Source organism: Colius striatus, chromosome 22 (assembly GCF_028858725.1).
Source record: "Colius striatus isolate bColStr4 chromosome 22, bColStr4.1.hap1, whole genome shotgun sequence".
NCBI classification, from domain to species: Eukaryota; Metazoa; Chordata; class Aves; order Coliiformes; family Coliidae; genus Colius; species Colius striatus.
In genome coordinates, this window is record NC_084780.1 from 4,169,210 (window position 1) to 4,188,170 (window position 18,961).

The following is an 18,961-nucleotide window of genomic DNA, read 5'->3' on the forward strand; positions in this document are numbered from 1 at the left end:
TGCTTTCTAATTAGAGCTGCTCTTAATGGGGACAGCACTTGTGAGAGCCTCAGGAAGAGGTGGGTGTGGGTGTGCCTAAGGACGTGCACTGGGCTTGGTCTGGTACCACAGGAGTCATGCCAAGGGGGATGGAGGAAACATCTGATGGGGAGCAGCTGAGGGAATGGGAGTGTTCAGCCTGGAGAAGAGGAGGCTGAAGGGAGACAGGAGCATTCTCTGACACTCCCTGACAGGTTGTAGTGAGGTAGGGGTCGGTAAGAAACTCCCAGGTAACTCTGCTCCCAAGCAACAAGTGACAGGACCAGAGGCAATGGGCTGCAGTTGCCCCAGGGGAGGTTGAGGTTGGAGCTGAGGCAGAACTGTGTCCCTGAGAGGGGTGTGAGCCCCTGTGCCAGGCTGCCCAGGGAGCTGGGGCAGTGCCCAGCCCTGGAGGGACCCCAGAGGCACGGAGCTGAGGTGCTGAGGCTGTGGGTCAGTGCTGGGCTGGGCAGGGTGAGGGGAGAGCTGGCACTGCAGCAGCTTCAAGGGCTTTTCCAGCTGCAAGGATTCTATGCTGAGTGCATCCAAGAGGATGTCAGGGCTCATGTCTGAGCCTCCCCACGAGTCAAAGAGCAGCTCAGCACTTGCCTCCATGGAGAAGCGGCGCTGGGTGCTGCTGCGGTAGCGCACGGCCATCGGCGACGGTCCCTCCACCTCGGACGGGGAGATGGGGCTGGGGTCTGCTTGGAAGTCTCTGCCCAGGTGTCCCAGCTGCAGCTGCCCTTGAACCAGGTCTGAGGACAAAGAGAAAGGAGAGTGAGCTGCTGGACTGGCAGAAGTGGCAAGGTCCAAGGCACTTGCTTTGGACAGGAGTGAGGCCAGGACAGGGATGTCCAGAGATGCTCTGGGGCCATGGGAAAGTCTTTCTCCTTCTCTGTACCCAGGGAGGCAGAGGAAACACCTTGCTTTTTGCCCCAGACACCTGGAGCATCACTACCCACAAAGCTCTGCTCAGCAGCATCCTCAAAGCACCCTCATACAGTGAAAGTCTTTTTACAGATGGGGTGAGGGGATGCAGAGAGGGGAACTGCTTCACACCACCCAGACCTGCCATGTGCCAATCCAGGCAGCATTACCCAGCAGCTCCCCCCTCTGCAGCAGAGGTTTTGCACTGGGGAGTATTCATCTTAACTCCCCAGGCTTATCTTTACTAACTTGTCATTAGACTAAACACAATGTGAGCATTAGAAACACCCAGGTGCCTGGAGGTGGCTCTGGAGCCCTCTGTGCTCTGCCTGTACATGAGCAAACCAGAAAGAGAGAGTTCAGCCTCTGGGGAGCTTTACAAGCACACATGTACCCAACCTGCCTCAGGAACCACCAAAACTAACAGACAACAGAGTATTTTCCTCCAAGGATGTGACCATTTCTCTGAAGGCACTTGGGATGAAAGGCTGCAGAGTCATTGAGTGCAGAACAAAACACTCCAGGCTTTCCTGCCCCAACCTGCTGCACTGAGCCTGACACAGTCCTGAGAGGCACAGCAGCTCTCTGGAAAAACCAGAGACAAATAACTCCTGGGAGTCTAGGTGTGAAGCCTCACTGAGCCCAAGGAACCCTGAAAGGAGCAAGAAATCAGAACAAAATGAGTCACTGAGCTCCCTCTGGTCTCCACTTTGAGGTTTGCACTCAAAACCTCCTCAGTGTAATCACAGCTGGCTGGCATGAATATTCTGGCACACACTGACCCAGGCAGCAGCACAGCAAAGCACTGAGGAGCTCCCCAGACCCCAGCAAAGGGGGTTCCCCCCATTCAAAAGGGAGAACTGTTTCCAAGTTGTCTAAGTTTTCAAGTTTTCCCTGTTTCCAAGGGGCCCTTTAGAGGCAGGGCTAACTGCTAGGAGAGAGGGAGCAGAGCTGTGTGTGCTGGGAGGGAGGGAGCAGAGTTAACTGTGTGTGCTGGGAGGGAGGGAGCAGAGTTAACTGGATATACTGGGAGAGAGGGAGCAGATTTAACTGTGTGCTAGGAGAGAGGGAGCAGAGTTAACTGGATGTACTGGGAGAGAGGGAGCAGAGTTAACTGTGTCTGCTGGGAGGGAGGGAGCAGAGTTAACTGGATATACTGGGAGGGAGGGAGCAGAGTTAACTGTGTGCTAGGAGAGAGGGAGCAGAGTTAACTGGATGTACTGGGAGAGAGGGAGCAGAGCTGTGTGTGCTAGGAGAGAGGGAGCAGAGTTAACTAGATATACTGGGAGGGAGGGAGCAGAGTTAACTGTGTGTGCTGGGAGGGAGTGAGCAGAGTTAACTGGATATACTGGGAGAGAGGGAGCAGAGTTAACTGTGTGTGCTGGGAGGGAGAGAGCAGAGTTAACTGGATATACTGGGAGAGAGGGAGCAGAGTTAACTGGATGTACTGGGAGAGAGGGAGCAGAGCTAACTGTGTGTGCTAGGAGAGAGGGATTAGAGTTAACTGGATGTACTGGGAGAGAGGGAGCAGAGTTAACTGTGTGCTAGGAGAGAGGGAGCAGAGTTAACTGGATGTACTGGGAGGGAGGGAGCAGAGCTAACTGGATATACTGGGAGGGAGGGAGCAGAGTTAACTGTGTGTTAGGAGAGAGGGAGCAGAGTTAACTGGATGTACTGGGAGGAAGGATAACCACCTCCCCCAAGAGAGGCATGCATCTCCCTCTGAGAAGGTGTGAAGCCAAGCAGGGAAAGGACCCTTTTTTGTCACCTTCCCAGTGACTACCCAGCTCTCTCCCTTCTCTAAACTCTGCAGCCATGCTCTATCCAGGGTCATAAAGCACTGGGGGTCCTCCATGAACCCAGGCACCCTGCAGGCATTTCCCCAGAGCAAGGAGGAAGATTGCAGGAGGGAAACTCCCCAGGGATGCTCTGTGATGTCCCAGGCTGAGCCACTGAGCCTCACCACTCTCCCTTTGCTGCACAGACACAATCCCCTGCTATGCCTAATGCAGGTTTCAGTGGCCCATCCCAGCAGTGTTCAGGCAGCCAGAGATGATCTCATTGCTGAAGACTGGAGAGGGAGGGCTGAGCTTTCATGGGGCAGTGAGCAGGGCTGGGACCTGGCTGCAGTTTGCTCATCTGATGGATGAGAGGTGACAGGCAAGTGACCTGGGAAAAGATGAGGTTTTGTGCTATGGTCACTGGGGAACCAGGGGACCTGGGAGCTCAGGGCTGCAGGATGGCCTTGACAGCCAGCCCATACCTAAGTGATGGGGTCAGTGTCTGAAACAGCACCAGGAGTTTTTGGGCAGACAGGCAAGAACAAGGCACAGAGTCACCCCTGCTCCCAGGACTGCTGTGGGATCCCAGGCCCTGTCCCTTTCTGGCCATCTGTTTGTGCAGGAGCAGTGAGGAAACTCACCCTGAATTAACCACAGGTATGAAATTAATGTGGATCAATTAAACTGGATCAAACCTTTTTATAACTTGCTCACTTCCAAAGCAAATGATCTGAAAAGAAACCCTAAAGGCCATTGAAAATCTGACTGAGCAGAGTTCAACTAATCCACTTTAGATGGTAGTTTGGGGCTGGTTCCCATAGTTAAAGCCTAAAGTCTTGCTACAAGGTGCAGCCTGCCCTGAAAGCTGCAAACCAGCAGCACTGTCTCACTGAACCAGCAACATGCCAGGGTTGCCAGGTCTCCCCCCATCTCCAAGAGCATCAGCTGCAAAGCCAGAGCTCAAAGAAGGCCACAAAGAAGTGGAATGGGATGTGAGATGTGAGGATGGGGAAAGCATGTCAAAAGACACAGAAGACTTGCAGAGGATGGGGAGGGAAAAGGTGGTTTGGCTGCCCTGGGGTCCAGAGATGTGCCAACCCAACCCACCCCGTGCCCACAGCACCCAGAGACACCCAATCCCACAGCCATGCTCTGGCAGGGCCGGAGTTGCCCCTGGGCTTGGAGCTGTGAAGCTGTGGGTGTGCAGATGTGAGGGCCTGTTGGGTTCTGCTCAGCATTTCATGTGGATGATGGGGAGTCCTGCCACTGTGGGAATAATGAGGCTGCTTGGGATATCAAAGCAAAGCAAAGGGAGCCTGCAGCCCCGGCGGCTGCCTTTGACGAGCCTCCTGCCCTTCTTTTTCCTCCTCTCTAACTACATTTAAACACTGCCTCTGCCAAAACAAGCTTTGATCTCCCAAGGAAAGAGGCCAGAACCCTTCACTGCTTGCTTGACTTACAACTTTTAATTACTTTGCTAAGTGTGAACTCTCCTCTGCAAGCTCTGGGAGACTCACGAGGCAGAGCTGCACTTACAGCTCGGATTATTCACCCTCCTTCCTCCCCCTCATCATCACTTCTTTGTGGCCTTGCACTCCAAAGGCCAGATCTGCCTCTGATTTATGCTGCTGCAAACTGGGAGCTGCACAGGCTCTGCAGCCTGAACACTGAGACCTTATTTGGCCTCAGAGGACAGACCAGGTGGAAGCTGTTTTGGGGCAAACTTGGCATTAGACATGAGCTGCTGCTGAATGCCACCAGCTCTTATCAAAGCAAAGGGGAGTCATCAAGACCTGATACCTCTGAATATCTGGAGAATGGAGAGGAATGTGTGACTGGGGAAGCCCAGGAGGAAAGGAAGAAGCCCCCCTGCCTTCAGCCTTAATGTGAAGCTGGAGCAGCTCTGGAGAAGGTTCTACATCTCCCTGAGGATGTGGAGAAGGAGCTGGCCTTTGGCAAGGATATCAGACATTGCACAGAGCCCAGTCTGGGCTCTTCTTAACCCAGGGGCTTTCTTCCATCTCTGTCTGCAAGCTGAGCAGCATCATGTCCAAGGCAAGGCTGTGCTGCCCAGAGGAGGGATGCATGGCAGAGTGGAGAGGCATCAGGCACCCAAGGCAGGCTGTGAATGAATCAGGCTTTGACCACAGGCACCTCCTTTCCCTCTCTGCTGTCAGACTCCATCAAGGTGACATTGCCTGTGACAGGATGTGTCCAGGCTGGAAAGATGTTTGCTTTTCCATTTGCCAGCTCTGCTTCTCTCAGGCCCTTGTTTTATCAGCCTCTAGGGGTGAGGTCACCAGAATGACAGGATGGAGAGGACAGAGCTGGGGATTTTCCCAACAGACCAGGGAGGTTTGTACCCACCAGAAGGCCTTGTCCTATTGCCAGGGTCAGAGCAGCTCTACAACATGTTCTTGGAGCATCTGATGAGGTCTCATGGCCTCTGCATGACCCTCCTCCCCAAGGACAGGCAGCAGCACTCACAGCCACCCAAGGGTAGGATTTGCAGACTGCTGTGACCTGTGAATGCTGATAACCTGTGATTTCTGATCCCAGAGGGAAAATCAGAACTGCAAGCCATTCCCCTGAGGAGCTGCACGAGGTGATGAAAGAGAAGATGATGTGCTGATCCCTGCTGTGATTAGCACCCTTGTCTGGAGGGAGTGATGACAGTGCCTGAACTGTCTTGGGGCACCCACTCACATGGAGCAGATCACTGCAGGAGCAGAGACAGCCCCAGGGGCACGTTCTGAGATCCTGAGCAAGGAAGCTGCCACCTGAAGCAAAGCTTTTCCCTGTTTCAAGGGGAGCAGAAGCAGCACAAGAGCTGTGCTGTGGCTCCAGTCTCAGCTCTGCTCCCAGTTTTCTGAGTGACTGCAGCAAAGCCATTTTGCCTCCCTGCACCTCAACTGCTCCTTCCCTAAAGCCAGAGCCCTCTCCACACCAGGCAGCACCCACAAGGCCCAAAACTCACCACCAAACCCTGCAAAAGAGCCTCTTGCATATAAACCCCCTTTCCTCATCCCTTCCAGCACCACCAAAAGGATCCCATCCCCCTACACACCTGAAGCATGACCCTCCCACACCATACCCAAATGCCTCCTTGCCCCAAGGTGCTGGGGCTCCTCCAGCTTCCCCCCACTGACTCCTCCTGGCACAGGGCTGTGGGCAAAGAGCTCCCAGGGGGTTATTAAATGGCCAAAGAGCTGCCTCAGACAAATGTGACTGTCAGGGCTCTTTGTAAACAACAGCCACAGCTGAGACAGGGATTGAGGGCACAGTGGAGGTGACTCCTTGGGGTTGTTTACAATCCCCACAGGAAACTTAATCAAGAGATCTCAGGCAGGAGGGAGCTGGTGGGGGGTGGGTATGGCCAGGGCCAGCTTTGTGCTCGTGGGACAGGGCTGTGGTGCAAGCAGGGAACTGTGCAGCAGGGAGTAGGGGCACCAGGGAGGGAGAGCTGTGGCAGGGAGCCAAGAGGTGTCTCATCCAGGCAGGGAGGGATGTAGCACAGCAGCACATGAAGATTGTACCCCATGGGGTGCTGCTGGCAGACTCCAAGCCCCTTGATGCATTCCCAGGTTCATGCAGGAGGATCTCTTAATCATCTGATGTCATGGGGCTGGGAACACCCTCAGCCCTGTCTCCAGGCTCAGGTTGCTCTGACTTTGCTCTTGGTCTTTCCTGGCTACCACAGAGGTGAGATCAAAAGCTGAGGTGGGGGGAGGACTGGCAGATGCTGCTCACATTGGTTCATCATTCAAGGGCAAAGGAAGAACTGTTACTGAAGCTTCATTAAAGCAGAAGAATAGGGAAATCACCTCCCTGACAAAGCCTGGCTTTGCACAGCAGAGATAACGAGTCCAGGCTTAGACATCCCAGAGCAGAGGTCCCCCAAGGAAGGCAACAGCAGGAGCAGCTGTCAGTGCCCAGGACATTCTTAGCCTTGCACCATTTTATCCCCACAGCTTCTGCACATCTAATTAAGGGCTCAAGTCTAATTATAGCCCTTGCTGCTTGCTAGGGTGTGAGGGGAGGTGTGTGCAGGTGGGGGAGCAGGGAAGGAGGCTGTGAAGGGATGCTGTGCAGGGCAGCCTGGGAGTCTGGAGGGATAAGAAGAGCGTCTTGAGCTGTGGAAGTGAGGAAAGCCAGCTCTAAATTAGGTTACTGCATCTCTGCTTTCAAGCAGGTTAGCTGGCAGAGAGACAATCCCTCCCTGCTGGGGCAGACACGAGTGCCAGGCAATTACATCACAGCCTCAGCCCCTGCTTGCAGCAAGAGGTTCCAGCTAATGTGGCTGCAGGGTGAGGGGGAAAAGAGCCTGAATGTGACCTGAGTGGAGCTGAGGGCACTGACACGTGAGCAGGCTGGCCTGTGGCAGAGCTGCTTTGGTAGGAGGGAGCAGCAAAGGCACGACTTGGTCACCAGGAGCAGCTCAGCCTTGCACCCACAGCAGCAAATCTACCCCTGGGGGAGTCAAGTCTAAAATGATCAGGTTCCCAAAGGCCTGTCTGTCAGCAGCTCTGCCTGCCTGGCCCTGCACAGCTGCCCCAGCATCATCTGCTCCCAGTTTCTGCCCCAAGCATTGCCTCTCCCTTGATATGCCCATGGCAGACAGCAGAGCCTGCCCCAGCCTGCAGAGAGGCAGCTGCTCTGTTTGCAGAAGGGATATGTCCTGTTCTGCTCATGCAGGTGTTAACCCTAAACCTCCCTGCTCCCTGCACCCCAGGAGAAGGCTCCTGCATCCAGGAAAGGATGGTTCAGAGAGTGCTGCCCTCAACAGTGAGTACAGCCCCTTGGGCTTGGTGGAAGTGACCCTGGAGAGGGCTCAAAGGCCATTGTCCCTTTTGGGCAGGCAGGAGGAGATCCCACATGTCCCTCCCCACTCTCTGCCTTAACCACAGACATGTCAGTCCTCTCCATTTTCTGCCAATACCTTTCCATGCTTTCCTTATGCAAGTATGAATCTCTCCTCAGCTCACATTTAATGACAGGGTGTCACTCATCCTGTTGGACAGATGGGGAAAGCAGCACAGACAAAGGGGCAGGAACTTTGCACACATCAACACCCTCAGAGAAAGGCCAGGGGGTGGAGATTCTTGCTGGCACCACTGACCCCACATGCTCCTGATCAGCCCCAGCACTGTGGCAGGGGCCCAGGGGCTCCTTTACCTTCATTCCTCCTGTTGTTGAGCTGGTTGAACTGCTCTGTGAACTCTGTCAGCGACTCCTCGATGGTCTCTGTCCGAGGAACTGACAGTGAAAACCTCCTCTTGAAGTTTTTCATCTTGTTCATGGTTTACCTTGTGCTGCAAAGGCTGGCAGAGCCCTGTGGGGATGAGGAAAGAGCAGTCTCAGAGGGCTGAATGATGCATGGGACAGGTCCCCAGCCCCTCAGCTCCTGCCTTCTGGGGCCAGCAGCACCAAGACCCAAATTTGCCCTGCTAAGGATCTGCAGGGAGTCCCCAGAGACATCTTCTCCAGGGCACTGCTGCTGTCAGAGCAAAAGGAGAGCTGTGTGGTCATCAGGGGAAGGAGGTTCCTCGTGTCTCTGAGGAGCTGACTGTGGTCAAGAGGTGCAGGGGCTTTTTCTGAGCTACCCATCAGAGATGAGCCCAGGGCAGGGCTGTGCACACTCCATCATGGATGTCAATACAAGCTGCACCTCACAGTGTCCTTGCACACCCCAGCAATGCCTGGAACAGGGCAGGAATAGAAGGAAAGCAAGAAAGCACAAACAGTGATGGAAAAGATTCAACAGCACGTTCCTCCCTGGACAAGGAGGCATCTCTCCCCTGGCAGTTTAATCTCTGCTTTGCCTTTGCAAGACAGGCTTCCTGAGCCAGCAGCAAAATGCTGAGAGGAGCCATTGTGGGCCAGAGGGATCCCTGAGAGTCACAGCAAGGGGAGATGCTTCCAGCTCACAGCTTGCTCACAAGCTCTTGGCTGACTCATGCTGTGCAGGCACTGGAATCTCCTTAGCCACCAAGCTGATTGAGGCAATAAAACCCTTAAAGGAAGCAAACCCTCAGAGGGCACCTGGGGCAGGGTGCTGAGTCTGAGCAGCCTGAAGGAGTCCACTCCAGCTGCCTCAGAGCCACATGCTGCTGTGCTTTGACTCTGGCCAGGTCTGTCTGCAGCTCAGCACTGCAGATGGGACCAGGCTGCAACAGCTCTTTGGGCTTTAGCCCCAGCCCTGATGCACTCAAATGTTATCATAGAATCACACAATCCCAGCATGGGGGGGGCTGGAAGGGCCCTGCAGAGCTCATCCAGCCCCTGCTCAAGCAGGTTCCCCTGGCTCAGGGGGCACAGGAATGTGTCCAGCTGGGGTTGGAAACCTCCTGAGAAGGAGCCTCCACACCCTCCCTGGGCAGCCTGGGCCAGGGCTCCCTCACCTCAGCACCAAAGGACTTGCTCCTCCTGTGCCAGGGGAACTGTCTGTGTCCCAGCTGATGCCCATCAGCCCTTGTCCTGGCACTGGACACCACAGAAACAAGCATCACCCCATCCTGACACCCACCCTTCAGGTACTTGTCAGTGTTGCTGAGGTCCCTCTGAGCTCAGTCTCCTCTTCTCCAGGCTGAACAGCCCCAGGTCCCACAGCCTTTCCTCACAAGGAAGATGCTCCATCCCCTCAGCATCTTGCTGGCCCTGCACTGGCCTCTCTCCAGCAGTTCCCTGTCCCTCTGCAGCTGGGGAGCCCAGAACTGGCCCCAGGACTCCAGATGAGGCCTCAGCAGCTATGGCAGAGCAGAGGAGGAGCAGAACCTCCCTGGCCCTGCTGCCCCAGACACAAGGAAGTTTGAGTCTGTCTTTCTCCCCTTCCCACTCTAAGGAGTGCAGAGCTGCTCCTCCATCAGCCTTTATCCTCTCAGCCCTCTAACCTGTCTGGTGGGGGATTTTCCATTAACAACATAGGCTTCTTTTAATTGCACTCACCCACCACCCAAGGTGGGATCTTTAGGAGAAAATCATCCCTTGGTACCAAACTGGCATTAAAAGCCACACAGAGCAACTCTTTGCTGCCCCAACACACACATCTCCTGCACCCCTGGAACAGGCAGCCCCACTTCTGGGTGTCCCTCAAAGCTCAGCTCCCTTCCTCAGCCCCACATCCACTCCCTCCAGCCCCCTCAGGAGCTTAGCAGCACAAACAAACAGTGATCCCATTCCAGACTGATGTGATCAGACACAGCATCAGGGGAGCTAATGCATCCTGTCACCAGGCAACAGGGAACACTTGTGTTGACATGCCTGCATCTGAAAGCTTCAGAGATTATCCATCAGCAATAGAAACACAGCAGTTTGGGTGTCTGCCATGCACCCTGCTGTGGGTGCAATCCCCTCAAAATCCCCCTGGGATTCAGGTGAATGCTGGGGACTCAAGAGCCCTCAGCCATCCGCACCTTGAAAGCTGCAAGAAGCTACAGCTGAAGGCTCCCCAGCAAGGCCTGTGTGCCTGGAATCAGGGCTGGGGGTGGCAAAGGAGGCTGGAGGCTGCTTTGAGTTGCAAAGTGAGGCAGGAGGATGCCAGACACATCCACTTCAGGCTTCAGACATTCCCATGCTTTCAGAGCAAAGATGCTGGCACTGCTTCATGCTGCATTCACACACTCCCCATGCTTTCCTCATGGCTAAGGTGCATGGCCTAGAATCAAGCCTCCAAGCAGTGCTATTCTTTGTAAAGGGAAGGTAAAACTCCACACAGAGCTTTGTGAGACCATTTTCCCAGCCCATGGCTCTGACCTGGCTCCCTGCCCTGCAAGCTAAGCAAGTTTTAACCCAGGCACCACTGCTGCTGTGTGGAAATGCCACTGGTGTTGCAGGCACCCCAAGGAACTAATCTGACCTGAAGTGTTTTGCTTCAGCTGGGCATGCTGACACTGCTGAGGTGGCACCAGTAAAAGCTCCAGAGCCTCCTGGGCTAGGCACTGGTTTCCTCCTAAACAGGAGCTGAAGGGAAATCTGTGATGCTCCCAACATCAGAAGCTCAAACACAAGGCAATCTTTCCACAGTAATGTTCAGATGAGCCCCAGTGATTCTTCTTTCAAAGGAGAGCATAAGCAAGTTTCCACACACCTCTGGTGAAGGTTACACTAATGAATTGCACTCTGGTAGCAACCCAAGCCACCCTTGCACATGTTGAGAGCAAAGTGCTGCAATTACCTGACTTCAAAACCCACCTGAAGATACCAGGCTGCCTTCACCAGAGAGGGAAAGGAGAAAGAGCTGCAGGAGATTGCCCCTCCCCAGTCCCCCAAGATGCTTAAATCACAGCTTGCAGAGGAGGGCTCTGTGTTTCAAGAGAGATTTGGCAATGCTGTGCACCTTTAACAGTGGGTGAAAGAAGTGTATCCAGCTCCTGGTCACTTGCAGGAACAAGGACAGACCCCATCTCTGAGCACCATTCCCTTTCCTACCCCTTTGGACAGGGCACCCCCCTGGGACTGGGAGGGACTGGGCTGGGGGCTGCAGTAGAGCTGCTTGGTCCCCCCATACCTGCCATGCCCAAAGGACAGCAGTGACTGTTGTGCTGGGGACAAAGTCTCACCCTGGCAGGGAGTGGCATGGGATGGCCAGGAGAGCAAAGCCATACTGCAGGGCCAGAAGGTGGGGAAGGTGCTTGGCATGAGCTGCTGAGCAATTCCAGCTCTGACACTGCCCCCCAAAGCCAACCCAACACCTCCAGAAGGATCCTCACCTCCAGGATCAAGAAGGACACAGGGAATGTAAAAGATACCCCATTGCCAGGTGAAGGGAGGCCACTGGTGAGGGGATGCAGTCTTCCTCTCTCCCTGTCCACTCACCCTCCTCCAAACAGTGCAAAAGCAGCTCTTTACAGACACAAACCTGTGCTCTACAGCTTGCAGCCCCAATCCTTCTCCCCTTTGCCTCCTCCTGGAGTGCCAGCAGCTTGAGGCTGCTAAATATAAATCCCCACTGAGAAGAAGTGGGATGGGGGTAAAAATAGCAAGGCCATCACAGGCTACCTCTGCAGCTATGCACACACCTGCCCTGTGCTCATTATCTTTACATCTCTCTGCAACTGGGGCTGGTTTTTTCCAGCTAAACCTGGAACTACTTTGGGAGTTCACATTAAAGTGTTATGGGACTGGTCTTAGGTTCAGCCCTGCACTCCTCCCAGAGAGGAATTCTTCATGCCCAGAGTGGCTGTTGGGATCCAAGTGCTCTGAAGTTGGGCTTTGCTCCCCTGCTGCAAGCACAGCATCCCACAGCCTGCATGCCAGAGGCTGCAGGATGGGGCATGGGGCTCCCATGGCAGGCAGTCCCCCTACAAACTGCCCTGGGCAGCACCCCAGGATGCAAGAGGCTTTGTCCAGCCCCAAGCTGACATTGTTGAGAGACAGCATCCTCTTTTCATACAATTCCAGCATGGTGGGGGTGGGAAGGGACCTTTAGAGATCATCCAGTCCAATTCCCCTGCTAAAGCAGCTTCCCCTGGCTCAGGGCACAGGAACGTGTCCAGGTGGGGTTGGAAACCTCCTGAGAAGGAGCCTCCACACCCTCCCTGGGCAGCCTGGGCCAGGGCTCCCTCACCTCAGCACCAAAGGACTTGCTCCTCCTGTGCCAGTGGAACTTATGTACCAGCTGGTGCCCATCACCTCTTGTCCTGGCACTGGACACCACAGAAACAAGTGTGGCCCCATCCTCCTGACACCCACCCTTTAGGTACTGATCAGCATGGGATCCCCACTCAGCCTTCTCCAGGCTGAACAGCCCCAGGTCCCACAGCCTTTCCTCACAAGGAAGATGCTCCATCCCCTCAGCATCTTGCTGGCCCTGCACTGGCCTCTCTCCAGCAGTTCCCTGTCCCTCTGCAGCTGGGGAGCCCAGAACTGGCCCCAGGACTCCAGATGAGGCCTCAGCAGCTCTGGCAGAGCAGAGGGGGAGCAGAACCTCCCTGGCCCTGTGCCCACACTCTCTTGCTGCCCCCAGGCTGCCACTGGCCTTGCCCACGAGCCCACGTTGCTGGCTCAGGTTGAATTTGCTCTCCACCACAACTCCCAGGCCCCTCTCCACAGAGCTTTTACAGCTCAAGCCTCTCCCATGGCATGGACTTCAAAGGCAGAAGTGCTAGCAACTGCCTCTTGTTTCCCCCCAGGTTTCACAGGAGTGGACTAAAGGAAGAGGAAACATTTATTGCCTTTCTGAGAGCAAGGGACACTTGCAAAGCAAAGCAATGGCATCACTTGCTTTACAGCCTGAAGGATCTTGAAGGGAATTAGAGCAGCCCCTGAAGTGCAGTCACATCTGGGATGGAAGAAGCTGGCTCCTTATCAAGAGGAAGAAACATGATGTGGTATGGTGGGGCACAGGGGAAGAAGCAGCTTCACATGGCAATAAGGAATTTAAGCATCAACAGGCAAAACCAGAAGCACTCAGGTTGGAATTTGCCCAAGGAATGGGGATTAAAGCCAGCAGTGTGAATGATCTGCATCTACTGTGACACAGGCAGATAGCAAGCACTTGGCTAAAACACTTTCAAAGAGCCCAAAGCTGAGTCCCATCAGGAAAGCTCCTCACATGAGCAAGACAAGATGTTAGTGGCTCTTTACTACACTCAGTCCTTGCTCACCAAACCATTCCCATAGGCACTGGGGCTGTGACTCAGGAATCTCTCTCCCTTGCATCTGTGCAGCAAAACCTGCTGGGGGTCTCTGCTCTGGAGTCCCAGAGACAGGTATTTCAGGCACAGACAAGCCATCACCAGTGGATTAAACCCTTCCCCCTTCTCCTCCAGCATACTGCAAGGGCTCAGAAGTCAGACTGCCAAGCAATAAGCACTTTATTGCTCTGCACAGTGAGTGGCTCTGATTTCTTTTCTTACCAATTGAACAGGCTCCTGGCTCCTATTTCCCAGCTGAAGGGATGGATGGCTTGCAGGGAACAGCAGGCTTGTTTTTCAACTACTCTTTCCTTTCTTATCCCCAGAGAGATTAACAGTTGTGTTTACATGGCAAAATGAACAGTCCAGCAGTTCAGCAGCTCCAGCTCATGTTTCTAGCTATTAGGCAGCATTGATTCCCTCCTGCAAGTACCAAAGCAATGGGGAATTCTGCCCAGAGAGCCCTATTTGCTCTGCAAACACAGCTATCATGCCATGCTGCATGGGGCTACCTGGCTGAACAAACAAGGAGTGGAGGCACCACTTGACTGTGTGCCCCCTCCTCAGTGCCCCATCTCACCTGGGAAGGCATGGAGGCAAAAGTCAGCCCCAACAAAAGCTCACCAACAGCACCCACGTGCCAGGCAGCCCTCTCTCCTAGCCAGCAGGGCTGTGTTTTAGTCAGCTGACTGCTCCCTCCCCAGCTCCAGCACAGAGGAAAGGTGATGGGAGAGACTTTGGCTGCTCCACTGTGCACATTCCCATGTAAACAGGGGCTCAGCACCAGCCAAACTCCTCCACTCTGAGTTTCCTCTGCAGGGCCAAAGCAGGTCTGTGGGAGGGACAGGGAGAAATTGGGGGCAGATGCCAGGAGGAAATTACAGCATGCTGGGGATGACTCTAACACATACCAGGGGCCATGCTGAACTTTCTGCAGCAGCTGGGAATCCCACCAGGGCAGGGAAGGATCAGACCCTGACCACCAAATGAGCATCTCCCCAGCTGCTCAGCTGTTGGTGTGAAGCCTTCCCTGGGGTAACCAGCTCTCAGCTGGTCCCTCCCAGTGAGAGATGCTTCAAAGCACAGTGTGAGTGCCCAGGTAGATCAGTTCAGATGGACAGAGGCTGCACTGAGGACCTGGGGCCACATCCTGCTCAGTCTCTATGCTGGGCAGCCCATAGGTTTGCACAATAACCAAAAGGTGAGTGATGGAGGAGAAAGCAAGACCAGCTCTCCTTCCTCTACATTTGCCTCCCACTGCTCAACTCTGCTATTCAGGGGAGCCTGACATTTCCCCTCCTACACAGGCAGCAAAGCTCCTGCCAGGAGGAGGTCAAGATCCTGCAGGGAAGGGAGTGCAATCAATTCCTATTCATCTACAGGAGCCCTGTAGCAAACAGCAAGACCAACATCCCAGGGCTTCAGCTGCACTGGGCATGACTGAAAAGGGACCTCAGCATCCCCAGGGAGTCTGTCCATCCTTGCCTTGCCAGTTCTGCAGTACTGGCTTCCATGCTCACAACCAATGCAGTGCACCAGGAATGTCACTATGGAGACCACTGTCCCCCCTTCTCACATCTGCAGTTTGGAGGAGACTCATGAGGGAAAATGATCTTGCAGCAAGTGTGCAAGTCTGGCTCCTGGCTTCCACTCCAGCTCTGACCCTCCTGGCATGCCTTGGCTTCTCCAGCTATAAATCAAGACTGATGCTGCATCCTTCCTCCCTTCCACTTCATTTGTGTTCTCCTCAGCTGTGAGGCCCTTGCAGGCAGCAGGCTGGTTTGTGGGCTGTGTGATGCCCAGCACAGCAAGGTTTCTATCCCTCCTCTTTGCAATTAGTCCTTGGTGAAAACACAAGCCATGTGGAGCATGTACAGATCTCAAACAGACACCAAGATAGCCTGGGAAGGGTGAATGCTATGGAAATCTTCCTGCAAGCCCAGCTCTTGGAGCCTTTCTAACCTGTTCTTGGTGCAAGGGTGTGAGGAGGAAGGAAAGCTGTTTTGCTAGATGGCCATTTCCACTCTCATTTGTCCCAGTCCTGACAATGAGCCCAGTAACAAGAGCACACAAAGGAGGTTTGTTCTGCCTTTGTATATTTTGCCTTTCTCTGTGTCTGCAGCCCTGTGTGGTGCAGTCAGCAGTTCTCACTTGGCTCTTCCCTTCCCAGCTCTTGGTGAGATCAGCTCTGAGGAAGGCATTCAAACAACACTCATTATTCCAGCAGCCTCCAAACACTGGCCACTTATTCCTCAGCTGATGCTAACCTGAGAAAAGTGTCCAGTGTTCAAACTGGAACAACAACAGGCAGCTCATAACCACTTTGCCCACCACAGACATCCCAGTCAGGGGTGGGAGCTCAGTGCTCACATTGTTTGCTGTGCTGAGCTGCCCTGAAGGTGATCCATCGTGTCAGCATTTCCATGGTACAGTCACCAGGGTTTCTGTTGGATGTCCATCACCTCAGAGATGAGCAGTTGGGACTTGCAGACACTGGGGATCAGCAGATCCCCTGCTCCAGCCCATGCAGGGTTGCACCAGAAGGGGAAGGAATCTCAGCAGAAGCACAAGGGCATTGCTTTCCTCCCCCTGGAGCCCAACACAACTGCATTTGGCTCTGGGGCAGATCACAGAATGGTGGGGGTTGGAAGTGGCTTCTAGAGATCATCCAGTCCAACCCCTCTGCTAAAGCAGGTCCCACCTAGATGAAGTTGCACAGGAATGTGTCCAGGTGAGTTTTGAAACCCTCCTGAGGAGGAGCCTCCACACCCTCCCTGGGCAGCCTGGGCCAGGGCTCCCTCCCTGAAACAGCAAAGAACTTTTTCCTTAAGGGGAACTTTGTGTTCCAACTTTTGTCCATTACCCTTGTCCTACCACTGGACACTACAGGAAAAAAGTGTTGCCCCATCCCTTTGACACTCACCTTTCAAATACTTGTATTAACTAGGTCTCCCCTCAGTCTCTTCTCCAGGCTGAACAGCCCCAGGTCCCACAGCCTTTCCTCACAAGGAAGATGCTCCATCCCCTCAGCATCTTGGTGGCCCTGCACTGGCCTCTCTCCAGCACTTCCCTGTCCCTCTGCAGCTGGGGAGCCCAGAACTGGACACAGATGCTCCCTTTGACACTCCCTTCTGTTATGGCAGCTATCTAAGTCATTGAGACTCAATTTAGGGTCTCTCAGGAGTGCCACTGGCAGCATTCTCCATGACAACAGCACTGTCTTGCTTGGATGGCAGCAGTGCCAGACATGACCCAGGAGACCTGGGCTGTAATGTGATGCTTGGGAGCAAAGAGCTGAGCTGGGACTGCCAGGGCAGAAGCACTTTGTAGCTCAGGGGTGTTGCTGGAGGTGCTGTTGATTGCCTGCATGATATTTAGCCACTCTCCTGCCTTTTCTGTGACTCACTTTCTCCTTTCATCCTTTTATTGCGCCGCAGGCTCGTCCTTCACCCAAGCCTGGTGCTGTGTGTACACCAAGCACAGTGAGCAGCTACAGCAATAGCAACACATGCAATTACTGAAGAGGAACATTACCAGCAAAAGCCAGCCTGCTCCTGGCCACTCAAACAATGATTGACTTACAATTAACTAACACAAGCCAAGCTGCACACGAGGCAGGTTGGCTCCTCCTGCCACCCTGCAGGCACCTCGAAGACCTAATGCCCTGTGCTGCCCTCTCCCAGCATCACCTCTCCATTACCTGGCTGTCACATCACACCCAAAAGGTGATGGAAGAAGCTGGAGATCCAAGCAAAACCAAGAAAGTAGTTCATGGATCCTGTGGAATGAAAGATGCTGCAGAAGGACAGACCAGGAATCATCCCCACAGCTGGCAGCCAGAGTCCAGGGAGAGACAGCAGAGAGGCTGCCAGCTTCCAAACAAAGCCATTCTCAGCACCACAAAGCCTCTTCTTTTCTCTCTTAGCAGTGTTTAACCTGCAGCTGAGGCTGTCAGCACCTGCCCTGCCTTTATTGCTAGATGGGAAGGAGGTTGCACATGAGGGGAGAAGATCCCTGGTGCAGAAGAGACCGAGTCCCACTGTGCCTCTCCCCCAGCACACCTGCAGCTCTGGCCTGCTGGATGAAGCTGCACAAGGCTGTCATCCTCACACTCACACAGCATGGGCTATGTAGGGTCTGCTGTCTTCTTAATTGCTGTTTTCTTTCCTCTTCTTTCCTTCCTTTTTTCTCTTGTCTTAATAAGAGCTTTCGTTCTTTCCCCAGCCCACACAGAGCTCCCAGAGCTGTGAGCTCATCACAGGCAAGAGCTCATGGAAAAGCAGGATTGATTTTCCCTGCAGTGGTCAGGAGGAGCCAGGAGAGGTTGTTTCCTTCTCTCTTTAACAGAAAATACCAGAACTTTCCTCCTGTGACCCTTGATTTCATCTTCCACCCGTGGCCTGTCTTCCTGGCACGTGAGAACAAGGCTGAAAGGAAGGTAGCAGTGCAAAATGAAGACTGGGGGTAACTCATTTCTGCAGCTGCAATGTGGGAGGCAGCCCCAGGAGTCAGCTTTGAGCTGCTGCCCAAGATTGTGATCACAGCTCAGCTGGCATCACGCTGCCTGAGCTCCACAGGGACAGCTGAGCAGAGGGATCACACCACCCTGCTGCCTGGGTCCCCTTTCTAAAAGCATTCCTTGGGAGGGTATTTAAAGAAGCAGAAATTACATCCAATGGTGGGGTGGGATTTGGGGAATGCAGCTACCTCTGGTGCAAAGAAGAAGCAGGGGGTGGGCAACAACCAGTGCAGAGAAGAAATGAAAGGCAAATCCTCATGAAAAGTCCCAGGAGAACAGAAAAGGGGTTGAATATAAACAGAAGCCCAACATTTAGAAGCAGCAGCACAACCAGAAGCACTCAGAGCAAGGAGGAGCTCAGCTCCTCACCATGTGTTTTCTAGGAGACCAGAAATGGATGGAGCCCAGCTTGCATCACAAACCTCACTTGCAAAAGGGCTGAGACCTCTGCCCTATGCTCTACAATCCACAGACACCTGCATTTCTATGCCACCCAGCCCTGGCAATGGGAGGAGGAGCTGGAGAGGCTGCACAAACAGCTTCATATGGGATTAACACTCCTTCTTCCCCTAGAAAGCTCCTCAGCTCAGATCCAGCAGCTCTTTGGAGCTGACAGAAGATCTTTCTGCAGCAAATGGGAAAGAAATGAATGAAAGGGGCTGGTGTTCCTGCCCTAATTCCCCCCACCCAGCAGAGTTTACAGTACCAGCTACTTACAGGGCTTCTCCCCAGGACCAGACTCAGGAGCAGTGATACCACCCTTTGGCATCAGGCACACAAAACTCTTTGCAAGCAGTGTTTCAAAACCTCTTTTCATTTAAGGCTCTGCAACAGTCACATGTGAGCAAACACTGCCAGGCTGCTTCCCTGCCACAGATTGCACTAATCTGGTATTTAATCTCCAGCCCAGTTGTGCACCCAACATCCTTGGAGGGCTTTGTGCATGTTGTGTCTATGTTTCTCTCTCACATGAGAGGTTGGGAGCATGGTGAGCCAATACTTGAGGAATCAGAGGATTTCAAAGCACAGCACAATGACTTTTGGCATCCCCATCTCCCCTGCAATGGGATGAGTAACACTGA

General features: G+C 53.8%; 1 protein-coding gene across 1 annotated transcript in view; it reads right to left on the reverse strand.

Annotated features, from left to right (window-relative positions):
• Positions 1-18,961, reverse strand: part of CDK18 (cyclin dependent kinase 18) — a 38,556-nt gene that overhangs the window by 8,616 nt on the left and 10,979 nt on the right. The window contains exons 2-3 of the mRNA XM_062013453.1: positions 7,902-8,058; positions 628-773 (exon numbers count right to left, since the gene is read on the reverse strand). Coding sequence (XP_061869437.1) covers positions 628-773; positions 7,902-8,025 — 270 coding nt within the window. The 5' untranslated portion in view covers positions 8,026-8,058. The remainder of the gene's footprint in view (positions 1-627; positions 774-7,901; positions 8,059-18,961) is intronic.